Source organism: Acanthopagrus latus, chromosome 9 (assembly GCF_904848185.1).
Source record: "Acanthopagrus latus isolate v.2019 chromosome 9, fAcaLat1.1, whole genome shotgun sequence".
NCBI classification, from domain to species: domain Eukaryota; kingdom Metazoa; phylum Chordata; class Actinopteri; order Spariformes; family Sparidae; genus Acanthopagrus; species Acanthopagrus latus.
The window spans coordinates 23597337-23614307 of NC_051047.1; the positions used below are offsets into that span (position 1 = coordinate 23597337).

The window sequence follows — 16971 nt, forward strand, 5'->3', positions numbered from 1 at the left end:
TGGGTCATAGTGAATTTGACCTTTACCACCAAATTCTGATCAGTTCATACTTGAGTCCATTTGGAAATTTGTTCCAAATTTGAAGAAATTCCCTCAGGGGGTCTTGAGATATTTAATTCACAAGAGATGCAGATGGATAGACAACTGGAAAACATTATGCCTCCGACCAGGGCGATCACTGGCGTGGGCTCATGAAAACTGATGAAATAACAAAATAGTTCTTTCTTACCTAGACCCAATGAACTGCGAACATAGAACAAAGGTCTGGTACAAATGTTGCAGATACTCTGCAACTGTTTTGTTGGTTTGTGAACAGTGATATATGTTGTGTTGGTTATGTGTTGAAAATATCTTTGTGTAACAGGAGGTGTAGAATCTAGGATATTTAACAGCCCGATTAGCATGAAGACACTTTTGAATACTAAAAGTATGCTTCATATCAGTGTTCAGGTAATGACAGGGATATACAGTATTTGTATATACAGCAACATTGGAAATTGTCCACCATCTCCAAGATGTAAAAGTTTTATGTTGTTTATTTCATGCTTTGCACTGCAGTAGAAATCAACACACTGAATAAAGAGGATTCATTGATTGGCTGATTTAAATTCCCAGGCTGTGTGTCGATGTAGTCAGACAAGATATTAAAAAGTAAGGATTGAGAGCAGACACGGTTACCGACAGACAAAGTTTTCTAACCATGATGGATAATGTTTCTCAAATAAGAATATTTTTTCTTGTAGGTTTAAATGAAACAAATAATCACCGATTTACTCTCTTCTTTCTCACTTTACTGTGTTACTGTGTGATTTTGCTGGTAAATACTTCTGTTATTGTGATCATCATCATGGATAAAAACCTGCACGAACCAATGTATATTTTCCTATGTACTTTTTGCGTGAATTCACTTTATGGGACAACAGGTTTCTACCTCAAGTTTCTCTGGGATCTGCTTTCTCCTCTTCATGTCATCTCTTATTCTGGATGTCTTGTTCAGGCTCAGGTAATTGCTTCATTTGCTTGCGCTGAGCTGTCTATTCTTTCAGTCATGGCATATGACAGATATGTGGCTATATGTCGACCACTGGAGTACCACTCTGTCATGTCAAAGCAAAGACTCATTATTTTAGTGTGTTACTCTTGGCTTATGCCGTTTTTGATTGTAGCTGCAAATATTTTTCTGACATCTAAATTAAAGTTATGCAGCCCATATATCACCAGATTTTTTTGTGTGAATTGGGCGATTGTTGAACTTGCTTGTATTCCAGCTGAAACTGCTGTCAATAACATAGCTGCATACATTATGATAATCATTTACTTCTTTCATGGTATATGCATAGTTCTATCCTACATTCATCTTATTAAAACATGTGCAGAGTCAATTGAAAATAGGGCAAAGTTCATGCAAACATGTGTGCCACATTTGATCTCCTTAATCAGTTTTCTTTTAACTCTACTTTTTGATGTCATGATCATTAGATTTGGTTCAAAAGATTTCCCTCAAGTCTTTAAAAACTTTGTTGCAATAGAATTTCTTGTCATACCTCCCTTAATGAATCCATTAATTTATGGTTTCAAATTGACCAAAATTCGAAACAGAATTCTGGTTGTCGTTACTTTAAAAACTAAATAACTTTTGTGTTATATAAAGGAAACTTACAGTCCTATATCTGATGTTCTTCCTTGAATTTGCACTGTTAAACCAGTTGTTTGCTGTGGCTGTTGGAGTTACATGTAATATCCTCAAGAGTTTTTGCAAGTTTAGCAAAAGTTAGCTTGTTAATCCTTAAAGAGAGTATTTTCACCTGAAAGTTTTAAATACAATTCTGGGAAGGTTTCTTTTTTAGATTCAGAGTGGAGAATCATATGTATTAATCTCAATTGGAGACGCCATCAAAATGATGATAATTAGGGGTTGTGATCTTTATTGCATTCATTTTGAATATTCACATTATTCACATTTAGCTAATGGTCGACTCAGTTGTATAATGATTCATGTTGTTGAACGTGTGTGCACAGCTCAGGAAATTAATACAAAATTTTGAATATGTCATTATTAAATTGTCACTTATCATGCTGTACTGTGTGCAGTGCTGCATCTACATGCATTTGAACTGCAAAACAAAAAGAATCATGCTCCTTATTTCGAAGTCTTGGTATTTAGATGGATCATCCACTGATGAGGATGCTGATAATTTTAAGACATTTTCTTCATCAATAACTTTTTTAAAAATTATTATCAGAGAAGTCATTTAGTCCTGCGATGAGCTGGCAACTCATCCAGGGTGTACCCTGGCCTATGCCCATTGTGTGAAACTGGATTTGGTCCCAGTAAGCCCCGCAGCCCCCTTAGGGGGAAACGGCAACATCCCGTGACCCTCACGGATAAGCGGAAAGAAAACAAAACGAAACGAAAGAAGTCATTTAGAGTTACCTTGACAAAGTTTTCAACAATCAAGAAATGGGCTACTTAGCAAGAAAGCTAAAAGAAAATCTGTCAATATCAAAAGTGGAAACAATCTTGCAGCAAGTGGAGTGAAGAACAGAGTATTTCAGTAGGTATTGATGATGAACAGAGCTGCAGGTGTGTGAGAGACAGGTGCTTCAGTCATCCAGAGAAGCCACGCTGAGCCTCTGCAAAACACCTCTGAGCAAAAGCACAAAGCACAGAAACAATACCACACCCAAGGTTCAACACAACACACACTTGATTATTTTTTTATTGACTCATATGAAACCTTGCAAGAGTCTTGTATGCATGTGTGCATTGATATGGATTCAGGAAGATATTAGACAGCAAACCTGATATCATTGTAGTTGATGAAAACAGAACAGTAAAATTATGTGGGGCCCATGGCAACGACTGGGAACGGTTACAGTACACAGCATTGACAACCAAAGCTGAAATACAAAAAGCTATTACTAGAATTATTGGAGGAAATACTGTTACATAATATTTTTTCAATTATTCTTTTTAATGGACCTTTTTGAAAGGAAAGTAGATTTTTGATTTTATGTCTCATTCTCAACTCGTCGAAAACTGACACTGTGGGACTGTTGGACGGGTCGGCCTGTTGGTACATTCGTGTTTCTATATTTCCTCTTTGAACTTTAAAATTCTGCAGTGCATGACAGGAAGCGTATTTGGACTAATAAGAGCAAAACTTAGAGTGACCACACCATTGGCTGCTCTGAAGCATGTTTATGAAACTGAAGCGAGGAGCTAGTTTAATGTCACATTTTGCTGAAGTAGTCATTCTCCGAGGTGTGAAAATTATACATTAGATTGTTCTACAAGAATGCTGCTCTCTAGTTGCCATAAAAGTCGATATTGTTATTTTCATGCGCTGTATTTACAGTAGATTACAACATCCTGAAAATGAGAGGATTGATTGGCTGGTCTGAATTCCCAGCTTGTGTGTCAATGTAGTCAGACAAGATATTAATAAGTGAGCAGAGAGAGCAGACACTGTTAGTGACAGGGTTGCCCATCACAGGAACGACACGCTTTCTAACCATGATGGATAATGTTTCTCAAATAAGAATGTTTTTTCTTTCAGGGTTAAATGAAACAAATAACAACAGATTTGCTTTCTTCTTTCTTACTTTATTGTGTTACTGTATGATTTTGCTGGTAAATATTTCTGTTATTGTGACCATCATCATGGATAAAAACCTGCATGAACCAATGTATATTTTCCTATGTACTTTTTGCATGAATGGACTTTATGGGACAGCAGGTTTCCACCCCAAGTTTCTCTGGGATCTGCTTTCTCCTGTTCATGTCATCTCTTATTCTGGATGTCTTGTTCAGGCTCAAGTAATTGCCTCATTTGCCTCCGCTGATCTGTCTATTCTCTCAGTCATGGCATATGACAGATATGTGGCTATATGTCGACCACTGGAGTACCACTCTGTCATGTCAAAGCAAATACTCATTATGTTAGTGTGTTACTCTTGGCTAACACCTTTTTGCATAATAGGCATAACTATTTTCCTAACATCTAGACTAAAGTTATGCATCTCATATATCGACAATTTCTTTTGTTTAAATTGGATGATTGTTAAACTTGCTTGTTTCCCAGCTGAAACTGCTATAAACAGCATAGTTGTATATATCACAGTCATCATTTATTTTTTTCACGGATTTTTCATAATTCTATCCTACATGTATCTCATTAAAACATGTGCAAGTTCTTTAGAAAACAGGGCAAAGTTCATGCAAACATGTGTGCCACATTTAACGTCCTTATTAATTTTTCTTGTAACCATTCTTTTTGAATTAATGATTATGTGGTTTGATTCAAAGAATTTCCCGCAAACATTTAAAAACTTTGTTTCAATAGAATTTCTTATCATACCTCCCTTATTAAATCCATTAATTTACGGTTTCAAATTGTCCAAAATTCGTTGCAGAATTATGGCTGTACTTACTTTAAAAAATTAAATGACTTCTGTCTTCTATACAATATTAACAGAACTGGCAGTTCTATGTCTAATGTTCCTCCTTGATTTTTTTACTGTTTAACCAGCTGTTTGCTCTGGCTGTTAGCATTACATGTCATATTGTTTAGAGTGTTTGCATGTTTCGCAAAAGTGAGCTTGTTAATCCTTGAAGAATGTCCTCTACCTGAAAGGTTCATTTCATTTTGATTTATGGAATAATATTTACCAGTCTTATTTGGAGACACTCTTAAACTGTTGCGGATTAGGTGTTGTGCTCTTTACCAGCTTAATTTTGAATATCCACATTATTCCCATTTAGCAAATGGTCGACTCAGTTGTTTAGTGATTCCTGTTTAAGGTGTGTGTGCATATCTCAGGTAATTCATGCAAAAAGTTTGATATGACATTACTAAATTCTAATTTAACATGCTGTACTGTGTTCCGTGATGTGTCTACATATATGTATACTGCAATACAAAAACAATCCTGCTCCTTTACATCCAAGTTTTCATAATTACATGGATCACCAACTGATGATGATGTTGATGAGTATTTATCAAAGGACATGAAGCTTTATAGCATCAGTCTTTTAGCATGTTTGTAGCAAATGCACATTCAAGATATGTTTTTTTTTTTTTTTTAAGTTAGGAAATATTAACAAAAGGGGATTCTTAGCAAGCAACTACAATAAAATCTGTGAACAGCAACAAATCATCTGAACTGGCTGTGCATTGACAATCACTGGGAAGAAGTGAGGAACTTGTGTTTATTTATCTCTGTGTGCAATTAAGCATTTTTTCAGATATTAATAACAATTCTGAGAGGTAAATTTTGAGTTACATAAGCTAATCTAGATGCCACACCATGACTTCAGCTCTTTATAGAACATGTTGATGCAGACTCAATAGTCATATACTGTACTTGCATCCACAAGCATCAAGTCCATTGCTCTGGGATTTTCTGTTAGCTAAGCATGTATGCACACAGTTCCCAGTCATAACTGAGATGCATCAGGATTTGGACAAAAAAAAACATGAGCAGTAATAATCAGAAACTGATTTATTAGGAGCTAGCTAGTCAGCTAGGTAGCTAAATTTGGTTGAAAACATTGTCTCTTGTTGAGTGACAGATGGAAGACAGTAAACCTGATATCATTTTAGTGACTGAGAGCAAAAAGGTAAAATGATTTGAGGCAGGTAGCAACAACCAGCAACTGTTAAAGTAGACAGTGTTGCCATTCCAAAGTTGTAATACAAAAAGCTATTGATAATGTAATTGCATACGATAATGGACAAAAAATATTATGTAATATGTTTTAATACTTTTTTGAAAGAAAAGCTGATTGTTGTGTTTCATTCATTGCAAGATACATCTATAGAATGTGCTGGGATCCATCATCAATGATGTTCCTGAGGTTAGTGGGGTTTCAAGCCTTTCAACATCATCCCCTTATTCTTATATGCAAATGATGAGTCGTAGCTTCAGTTGCTGTTTACTGTGGCTCTTCTACTTCGACCTACATGGACAGAGTGAGAACTGTAAAAAGACAAAATACAAACATCACCATTTTACTCAGCAACATGTGCTTTTCCTCAAAGTAAATACTGCATTTATAAATTAATTATTTGTAAGACAAACCCATAAAATGCCTGTTCATGTAAATAGTAATTTTCAACATTAATTTATGCATCCAACTATGAAATGATTTACTTACGACATTGCCTCTGTGGCATTTACAGTGTGGATCATACACGATGAACACAGAAAGACACATGTGCAGATTCACCTGGCTCCCTCAAACTATTAACAGGAAATGAACTTTGAACCTGTAACTTTCTAAGCAAGACACATTTCAAAATAAAATTCTTTCAAAATGCAACCACATTCAAATGTACTCCTTAAAGTCAACACACAGCCTATTTGTTTTTCCTGTGGTATCTGGAAGGTGTTGTCCCTCTGTCCTGTACTGCCAATATCACTCCATGTTTCTTAGCATCTTGTTGGCCCTAGCGTCTTTCTGTATTTCCTCTTTACCATGTAAATTTCTGAAGTGCATAATATGAGACATGTATTAACTAGTAAGACCAACATTTTGACTGTCCTCACAACAGGCTGTTGTAAAACATATTTGTGAACCTGAGCAGGGAGGTAGTTTATTGTCAGTGGCTTACTAGCATGAATAGCCTACAATATGATGAATAAATCATTTTACATTTTGAAATGAAACACATTTGAACATTGTTAGATTATTTTGCTTTCCCAGTTTATATTGTTATTTTAATGTGCTTTTGATAGTAGATTGCAACATCCTGAAATTAATAAGAGTAATTTATTGATTGGTTAGTTTGCTTTCTTAGAAGGTGTGTCAATGTAGTCATACAAGATATTAAAAAATGAGGAGAGAGAGCACAGACACTGTTAGGGACAGAGTTACTCTTCACAGGAACTACACAGTTTTCTAACCATGATGGATAATGTTTCTCAAATAACAATGTTTTTTCTCTCAGGTTTAAATGAAACAAATAACCACAGATTTACTCTCTTCTTTCTCACTTTACTGTGTTACTGTATGATTTTGCTGGTAAATATTTCTGTTATTGTGACCATCATCACGGATAAAAACCTGCATGAACCAATGTATATTTTAATATGTGCTTTTTGCATGAATGGACTTTATGTTACAACAGGTTTCTACCCCAAGCTTCTCTGGGATCTGCTTTCTCCTGTTCATGTCATCTCTTATTCTGGATGTCTTGTTCAGGCTCAAGTAGCTGGCTCATTCGTGTGCAGTGAACTTACTATTCTTTCAGTCATGGCATATGACAGATATGTGGCTATATGTCGACCACTGGAGTACCACTCTGTCATGTCAAAGCGAAGACTCATTTTGTTAGTGTGTTACTCTTGGATGACACCTTTTTGCACGATTGGTATAAGTACATTTCTAACATCTAGATTAAAGTTATGCAGCCCATATATCCACAAGTTCTTTTGTGTGAATTGGATGATTGTTAAACTTGCTTGTTCCCCAGCACAAACAAGAGTTAATGGCATAGTTGTATACATAATTATCATTGTTTATTTAATTCATGCTTTATTCATAGTTCTATCCTACATGTATCTCATAAAAACATGTGCAAATTCTATAGAAAACAGGGCAAAGTTCATGCAAACATGTGTGCCACATTTGATCTCCTTATTCATTTTTCTTGTAACTGTACTTTTTGAAATAATGATTATGCACTTCGATCCAAAAAATTTCCCTCAAACCTTTAAAAACTTTGTTGCAATAGAAACTTTTGTAATACCTCCTTTAATAAATCCATTAAATTATGGTTTTAAATTGACGAAAATTCGAAACAGAATTTTGGTTGTTCTTACTTTAAAAAATACATGACTTTTGCCTTTTATACAGTATTAAAGAAACTTACATGTAATTTCTTCAAGAGTGTTTGCACGTTTAGCAAAAGTAAGCGTGTTAATCCTTGAAGCATGTCTTTTTAGCTGAAAGTTTCATTTCATTTAACTGAAATTGGCATTCATTTTTGGCAATAGGATTGTTTTTACATATTGGATGCGGAATCATATATACATATATTGATATCTTATTTTGAGATGCTTAAAATGATGAGGATTAGGTGTTGTGCTCTTTATGAGCTCAATTTTGAAAATCCACATTATTCACATTTAGCCAATGGTCGATTCCTTTGTACAGTGATTCTGGTTGTTGAACGTGTGTGCACATCTAACGTAATTCATGCAAAAAGTTTGTTATGACATTATTAAATTGTCATTTATCATGCTTTCCTGTGTGCAGTGATGTGTCTACATGTATTTGTACTGCAATACAAAAACAATCCTGCTACCTTATATCAAAGTCTTCATAATTACCTGGATCATCAACTGATGACAATGTTGACTATTTTTCAAAGGACATGGGGTCTCATAGCCTCAGTCATTTAGCATGATTTTTAAATGGAGAAGTCATTTAAACAAAAGTTCATTGTGACACATTTTTCAGTTATTAAGAAATGGGCTACTTAGCAAAGAAGCTACAGATATGTGGCTATATGTCGACCACCGGAGTACCACTCTGTCATGTCAAAGCAAAGACTCATTATGTTAGTGTGTTACTCTCGGATGAAACCTTTTTGCGTGATAGACATACATGTTTTTCTAAAATCTAGATTAAAGTTATGCAGCCCATATATTGTCAAATTGCTTTGTCTGAATTGGATGATTGTTAAATGTGCTTGTTTCCCAGCACAAACACCAGTCAGTGGCATTTATTTAATTCATGCTTTATCCGTAGTTCTATCCTACATGTATCTCATAAAAACAAAAATAATTATTATGCATTTAGGTTCAAAAGATTTCCCTCAAGCCTTTAAAAACTTTGTTGCAATAGAAAATACTGTCACATTTCCCTTAATAAATCCATTAATTTACGGTTTCAAATTGACCAAAATTCGAAACAAAATTATGTTTGTTCTTACTTCAAAAACATAAATGACTTCTGTCTTATATACAGTATTAAAGAAACTCAAAGTCCTATGTGTGATGTTCCTTCTTAAATTTGGACTGTCCAGCTGTCTGCTGTGGCTGTCAGAGTTACATGTAATTTCCTCAAGACTTTTTGCACATTCATCAATTGTGAGCTTGTTAATCCTTGAAGAATGTTTTCCATTCATTTAACTGAAATTTGCACTATTTTTTGTGAATGTTTTTGTTTGTACATCTAGTTTTCTGAATCAGATGTAATGCTATCTTATTTGGTGATGCTCTTAAAATGATGATGATAAGATGTGTGTGTATGTGTTTATACGGTGGATTCTCACTGAAGGTATCAAAACTCTGAATGAACACACATGGAATTATGTAGTAAACAAAAGAGTGTGACATAACTCTAATTATGTCTCATACTTTAGATTCCTCAAAGTAACCACCCTTTGCTTTGTTGACAGCAAACCCTGTAAACCCTTGGCCTTCTCTCAGTGAGCTTCATGTAGTCACCTGGAATGGTTTTCACATCACCGTCATGGCTTGTCAGGGTTCATCTGTGGAATTTCTTGCCTTCTTAATGGGTTTGGGACCATCAGCTGTGTTGTCCAGAAGTCAGGTTGGTAAGCAGCTGATTAGGCTTAGGTAGAGGGTTAGGGTTAGGGGGCCTATGTGACAACTGTTAGAATTCATATTATGGCAAGAACCAATCAGCTGAGTAAAGAGAAACAACAGTCCATCATTACTTTAAGAACTGAAGGTCAGTCAGTCCGTAAAATTGCAAAAACTTTGAATGTATCCCCAAGTGCAGTCGCAAAAAACATCAAGCGCTATGATGAAACTGGCTCACACGAGGACCGTCCCAGGAAAGGAAGACCAAGAGTCACCTCTCCTGCTGAGGATAAGCTCATCCGAGTCACCAGCCTCAGAAATCACAAGTTAGCAACACCTCAGATTACAGTAGCAGACACATCTCTACATCAACTGTTCAGAGGAGACTGTGCCAATCAGGCCTTTATTGTCAAATAGCTGCTAAAAAACTACTGCTAAGGAAAAGCAACAAGCAGAAGAGATTTGTTTGGGCCAAGAAACACAAGGAATGGACAGTAGACCAGTGGAAATCTGTGCTTTGGCCTGTGGAGTCCAAATCTATGATCTTTGGTTCCACCTGCCATGTCTTTGTGCGACGCAGAAAAGATGAACGGATGGTCTCATGCATGGTTCCCACCATGAAGCATGGAGGAGGTGTGATGGTGCGGGGATGCTTTGCTGGTGACACTTCTGGGTATTTATTCAAAATTGAAGGCACATTGAACCAGCATGGCTTCAGCACTGAATGTCTCCATCTCGTGCATGCGCAGGTCGAGTGTTAATACCAACAAAGTCACCCGTGACCCCTGACGATACCGGCTAGCCTATATCTTCCGGTGACGTCAGAGGATCTGTTCCTGCAGAATCTTCTCGCGAAACCACAAGGATTCTGAGTGACAGAGCGCTCTGGCGGTCATCCAGGATTCATAGAACCGTAGTTACATACGTAACTTTCGTTCTATTTTATCCTTACTGACCGCCAGAGTCGGTGCTTCAGCACTGGATGACCCATAACAACAAAGTCACGAGGAATGCCAATACATACCTCAGTGAGAGGAAGCAGTAGAGGTGGGCAACAGGGCCACACCCAGTGGGTGGGGAGTGGCCACATTCACCCGATAGAACCTGGAAAAGGTAGTTGGTGATGCCCACAATGCCGCATCACAGATATCCCCCAGGGGCACACCACGCAGAGCCGCCCATGATGTAGAGACAGCCCTAGTAGAGTGGCACCTCACCATGGATGGCAGGGGACGACCACTTTGTTTATACGCCTGGGTGATGGCATCCACAATCCAATGCGACAGTCGCTGTTTGGAGAGGGCAAGGCCTTTCTTAGGACCACCATAACAGAGGAACAGCTGTTCTAACCGTCTTATCCTTGAGGTCAGAGTTACATAGGCTCTTAAAGCCCGCACGGGGCACAGCAGTCCTAACCTTTCAGCGCCTGGTCCCCCGGCCTCTAGAGGCCCTGGGGGGACGACGGGCAGCGTCAAAGGTCTGAGGTTGTCTAGAGGGTGGATGTTCGGAGGCTCGAAAGCCCTGAGGACCTCTTCGAGCCTGCTGTTGAGCCGGTCGCTGAGACCTAGGGTAGCCACTGGGGAGAGTCTGTGGCTGGGGGCAGCTGAGGAGCCCCCAGGCCTGCTGGGAGGAAGCATGCTCCTATGAAGCCCGGAGAGCTGCTGTCGAGTCTGCCTGGCCTGGACTGTGCGCTCAAGCGCCTCTACAGCAGCCGACCCCAAAATTTCGCCGTGTTCCACTGGAACGCTGCGGAGGGTTCTTCGACACACCTTGGTGAGAGGTGACTGTGCCAGCCACACCCGGCGGTGAGCCTGGACAAGTGTGGACATCAGGTGCCCCAGTTCTCTGGACATCAGGGCAAACGCCTGCAGAGATGCATCACCAAAGCTGTGGACGGAAGCGTCCAGTGTAGCCTCCTGCAGGGATGCTGAGAGAGCAAGCATCAGATGCCAAAGGGAATTTCCAATGCGTCCCATGCGTTCTGCTGCGTCATAGGCCTTAGAGAGCAGGTCATCTGTAGCCCGACACTGGGGGCGCGGACACCTGGCATCCGGCCTCAGAGCCTCATCAGGTGAAACGGTGAGAGCCGCTATAGCTGGCTCAACTGCTGGCATGTGGGCCAAGCCGAACTTGGCTGCATCCTGCATAGCTGCCAGGGTCCGGCCATCTGATGTTGCATGAGAGAGGGCTCTAGTATCTCTCCAGCATGCGTGAAACTCCTTCAGGTATTCCTCTGACGGAGGCACAGTAAAGGTGGCAGGGGCTGGACCACGCCTGAAGAAAGCACTGGCGGGAGCCGGCTGAGCCTTCGGAACATCCAGCTGCAGGTGGGCCAGGGCCATACGAATGATGGCACCCATGGAGTCGTCCTCGGACCTCATACTGCAACTGCGGGCTGAGGAGCGGGAGCTCGTCCCCGAGGTGTGGGAGGCAGCATCCTGGGGGACCACATCAGCCCCATAGTCAGTGAACTCAGTGGCTGAAGCCGTCAAGGAGAGCACATCCTCCTCTGGTTCGAGCATTGTAGCAGGGGAAGCAGGAGCACCCACATCCACTGCACCAGTCCCAGACTGGATGGCTAGGAAGAGGGATTTCATTTGATTTAGCTCCTCAGTCAATTGGTCCACCCTGGAGGCCAGTTTAGACTCCTTGACCCTCTTCCCGGAGGAGGCGCCTGCAGCCTCTGCTGCCCGACGTTTAGGTCGGCAAGGCTGTGCTGGAGGCAATCGCTGGGCTGGGGTCAACTGGTCCGGCTCTAGAACATGGCCCAGCAGGTGTTCAGCCTCAGCCAGTCTGGCAACATGCACTGCCCGGGGCATGAAGCTACAGTTCATGCAGGGGTCCTCTGAAAGTCCCTCCCTCAGGTGTTCGAGGCCAAGGCACGGAGGACACATATCATGACCATCTTCAGACTGCAGAGGGGCCAGACAGGCTGAGCAAGAGTGGCCACCAAGCATGGTGACAACTATTCAAATACAAACCAACTGAGAAAGACAACAGATGCTGGGAGAGGGAGCGAACGCATTGCCTTCACCAGCAGGTGTCGCACAACAAACACAGTTAGTCTTAGTGGCTAGCACATCTGCTAACTACAAGGGCAATCAGCGGTGTACCGATTACACAGACGCTAGGTCCGCAGGCAATGCTAACGCTAGCGCCCGTAACTAATTGCACAAATGTCAGGAGAGGGAGCGAGTACAGCGCCTTCACCAACCTTATTTAGCAAAGAAAGAGATACCCAAAGGAGACGTAACACAACATCCGGTATACTCAGCCAGTTGTAGAGACGAACCGATGGTAATTTGAGGGGGTGTCCGCGGCAAACCACAACAAACCTTCCGTCTCAGCTCGTCGCAGCCCTTGGAGGGCTCGCAGCTCGCAGCTCTGACAGGTTGTCGCAGGGCTACCAGCGACAAAGTAGCAGTGAAGTACACGTTTTAGTTCAGCTAGAGCTCACTGATGTACGTCTACCTGCAAAGCGAGAAGATGAGAAGGAACAGATCCTCTGACGTCACCAGAAGATATAGGCTAGCCTGTATCGTCAGGGGTCACGGGTGACTTTGTTGGTATTAACACCCGACCTGCGCATGCGCGAGATGGAGACATTCAGTGCTGAAGCACCGCCTCTGGCGGTCAGTAAGGATGAAATAGAACAACAGAGCTCAGAGCCATGCTCATTCACTTCCTGATAACTAGTCACATGACACAACTTCCTGATACTGACATCCTGTAATTCTTAAAGGGCCCACAAGGAAGCTAACACATTAATTTAGCTGAAACAGAACAGTATATGTACATGTGTCCAGCACATATGTATATATGCATATATGGGTGTGTATGTAAATATATCGCTATATAACTTGTGATTCATGAATATTACATATAGTACATCAAATTGTGTATACTTAGATGGGAGAAGGGGTAAGATTAAATAGGAGTATACTTCTTCCTACTCCATTTCAGATATGTTAATGCTTGTTGATGGAAGATACACATGCTTTTCATTTCATTATGCCTATTTGTCGAACTAATTTTTTAAAAATGAAGATGTTCAACCACTTCATTTTGTCAGATGTTTCCTTTGAATATGATGTTTTGTTTTGTTTTGTTTTTGACACTGGAAGTAATGCCACTGTCTTAACTTATCTCAGCCATTAAGGTTTCACAGCCTAATGTTATTAATCACCAAACACCTCAGCCACCTGGCAGCTACATGGTAGGATCAAAGTAACTGAGTGTTGTATGATGTGTGATGTTTGTTATAGTAGGAGGTCATGAGGCCATCCCATAACAAACCTATTTGTATAAGTTGATTTTTGAGTCATATTCCCAACACTTTCCAAAAACTGATGCCGTGGGTTTTTTATGTATAGTCTGGTACTTCTGGTCACTAATTACATTCTCAATAAAGCATTGGGGGCAAAAAAAATCTCTGGTCGCTAAATATACAGCGGTTAAGCCAGCCGTGGTTCGCATTTGCTTGGTCAAATCCGCCGCACCTTTTTTTTGTCGTAGGAAGTACTCTGATCTTTTTTTTAACAAAAACAGAGCAATATCACAGCCTAATAATACTCTGTTACAAGTAAATTTCTACATCAAATTTGGGCAAAGCTAAGTATTCTTGTTCTCTGTTAAGGATTTTGACACAAGATTACTCAAAAAGTACACAGTAAAAGTACTTAATATTATCAATGCAAGTAGTCTAGGCAGTACTAAGTTAAGTAGTATATGAATCTTGGACTCCTTATGGAAAATGTGTTATTTTTTACATCAAAGTTGAGCAAAATATCCTTATTCTTGTGATCTGGTTTGACAAAGTATTACTCAAAAAGTACACAGTAAAAGTACTCATACTAGTTAAACAAATATTTTAGGAAGTAATTAGTTCAGCAATATATGAATCTTGGACTATTAAAATTAAAAAAATACATTTTTTATTACACAAAGTTGGGTGAAATATCCTTAATCTTATCCTCTGTTAAGGATTTTGACAAATGATTACACAAGAAGTACACAGTAAAAGTACATCATATTATGCGTGCAAGTAGTCTAGGATGTACTAAGTGTATTAACTAACTAGAGATTTTTTTCCCCCTATGCTTAATTAAAAATGTAATTAGCAACCAGAGATACCAGACTGACACTGAGCATGTGCAAAGGGTGGCCACACAGTTGAAATGTATATGTATGGGAAATGGTATGATAATAACGGAAAATTTAAATTAGATTTTATTTCGTTTTAGTTTTGTTGTTTATCATATTTTCCATTTTGGACTGAAAATAGGAAAATGAACACAAGTTTTCAATGTTTGTTGCATACACAAAAAGAAAACGAAATACTGACTCGTTTTTTCATTTTTCGTTTGCTAGATTAAATGGAACAATTGAATGATCAGATCATACACGGACCACAGTCCAATTGTAATTTCCATGTGCTGCTTTTACAATAGGTTGCAACACCCTGAAAATAAGAGGATTGATTGGCTGGTTTGATTTCTAAGCAGGTGAGTTAATGTAATCAAACAAGATATTAAAAAGTGAGGAGAGAGAGCAGACACTGTTAGTGACAGAGTTACCTCTCATAGGAACGACACATTTTCTAACCATGATGGATAATGTTTCTCAAATAAGAATGTTTTTTCTTTTAGGTTTAAATGAAACAAATAACCACAGATTTACTCTCTTCTTTCTCACTTTACTGTGTTACTGTGTGATTTTGCTGGTAAATATTTCTGTTATTGTCACCATCATCATGGATAAAAACCTGCATGAACCAATGTATATTTTAATATGTACTTTTTGCATGAATGCACTTTATGGGACAGCAGGTTTCTACCCCAAGTTTCTCTGGGATCTGCTTTCTCCTGTTCATGTCATCTCTTATTCTGGATGTCTTGTTCAGGCTCAAGTAGGTGGTTCATTTGTTTGCAGTGAACTGTCTATTCTGTCAGTCATGGCATATGACAGATATGTGGCTATATGTCGACCACTAGAGTACCACTCTGTCATGTCAAAGCAAAGGCTCATTTTGTTAGTGTGTTATTCTTGGATGACACCTTTTTGCATGATTGGCTTAAATTCGTTTTTAATGTCCAGATTAAAGTTATGCAGCCCATATATCAGGAAATTTTTTTGTGTGAATTGGATGATTGTTAAACTTGCTTGTTTCCCAGTGCAAACAACAGTTAACAGCATAGTTGTATACATAAATATGACAATTTATTTAATTCATGCTTTATTCATAGTTCTATCCTACATGTATCTCATTAAAACATGTGTAGATTCTATAGAAAACAGGGCAAAGTTCATGCAAACATGTGTGCCACATCTAACCTCCTTACTCATTTTTCTTGTATCTCTGCTATTTGAAATAATGATTATGCGTTTCAATTCAAAAGACTTTCCTCAAATCTTTAAAAACTTTGTTGCAATTGAAAGTTTTGTCATACCTCCCTTAGTAAATCCATTAATTTATGGTTTCAAATTGACCAAAATTCGAAACAGAATTCTGGTTGTTCTTAGTATAAAGAATAAATGACTTCTGTTTTATATACAGTATTAAAGAAACTCAAAGTCCTAGATGTTCCTTCTTATATTTGCACAGTTTAACCAGCTGTCTGCTGTGGCTGTCAGAGTTACATGTAATATCCTCAAGACTTTTTGCACATTTATCAAACATGAACTTCTTAAACCTTGAAGAATGTTTTCAATTCATTTAATTGAAATTTGCATTATTTTTTGTGAATGTTCTTTTTTTTTTTTTTTTACATGTAACATGCTGAATCATATGCAACACTATCTTAGTTGGTGATGCTCTTAAGATGATGATGATAAGATGGCGTGCTCCTTATTAGTTTAATTTTGAGCATCCACATTATTCACATTTAGACAATGGTCAACACAGTTGCACAGTGTCTCCTGTTGTGAACATGTGTGTGAACATATCATGCAAAAAAGTTTAATATACCATTATTGCACACCACACTGTTCAGTCACATTTTGCACAGTTGGCAGTCATGTATTTTGGAATTAAATAGATGAAATTAACACTTAAATGTTTATAATCCTTTTTTGTACTGTATTTGTCAATGAACTGCTTGTGATTTAACATCAAGATTTCAAAGCCCAGTGTGTCAGATTTAGTCACAGCTAGAGGTGAGGTCGCACAATGTAACCATTCTTAGGTTATTTTCTGAGAGCATAATTATGAATATTATATTCCACCTCTGCCAATAGATCCCAATACATTTTCCACACTACACCTTTAACACAGAAAAAACAAACAAACAAAAAAAAAACTTGATGACGAAGGCCATGATTTAAAAAAAGACAGGAGCTTTAGTCTTTTACCATGATATCATGTATGTAGCAAATGCACTTTCAATGCATAATTTACCAGTTTAAATATTAAAA

General features: G+C 38.7%; 4 protein-coding genes across 4 annotated transcripts; all 4 read left to right on the top strand.

Annotated features, from left to right (window-relative positions):
- The first annotated feature begins 700 nt into the window (after positions 1-700).
- On the top strand, positions 701-1633 carry LOC119026008 (olfactory receptor 2AT4-like). The gene has a single exon (XM_037110073.1). It carries the CDS (start codon positions 701-703, stop codon positions 1631-1633), a length of 933 nt encoding a protein of 310 aa, XP_036965968.1.
- Positions 1634-3517: 1884 nt separating this feature from the next.
- On the top strand, positions 3518-4447 carry LOC119026039 (olfactory receptor 142-like). Its single transcript, XM_037110124.1, has one exon. It carries the CDS (start codon positions 3518-3520, stop codon positions 4445-4447), a length of 930 nt encoding a protein of 309 aa, XP_036966019.1.
- Positions 4448-6898: 2451 nt separating this feature from the next.
- On the top strand, positions 6899-7843 carry LOC119026112 (olfactory receptor 1020-like). Its single transcript, XM_037110227.1, has one exon. The coding sequence runs from the start codon at positions 6911-6913 to the stop codon at positions 7841-7843; it is 933 nt and encodes a 310-aa protein (XP_036966122.1). The 5' UTR covers positions 6899-6910.
- Positions 7844-15163: 7320 nt separating this feature from the next.
- On the top strand, positions 15164-16096 carry LOC119026028 (olfactory receptor 142-like). The gene has a single exon (XM_037110108.1). The coding sequence runs from the start codon at positions 15164-15166 to the stop codon at positions 16094-16096; it is 933 nt and encodes a 310-aa protein (XP_036966003.1).
- Positions 16097-16971: the final 875 nt, after the last annotated feature.

Excerpts from the sequence above, each read along its gene's own strand:
- LOC119026008 (XM_037110073.1), top strand. The coding sequence starts at position 701 with ATGATGGATAATGTTTCTCAAATAAGAATATTTTTTCTTGTAGGTTTA.
- LOC119026028 (XM_037110108.1), top strand. The coding sequence starts at position 15,164 with ATGATGGATAATGTTTCTCAAATAAGAATGTTTTTTCTTTTAGGTTTA.
- LOC119026112 (XM_037110227.1), top strand. The coding sequence starts at position 6,911 with ATGATGGATAATGTTTCTCAAATAACAATGTTTTTTCTCTCAGGTTTA.
- LOC119026039 (XM_037110124.1), top strand. The coding sequence starts at position 3,518 with ATGATGGATAATGTTTCTCAAATAAGAATGTTTTTTCTTTCAGGGTTA.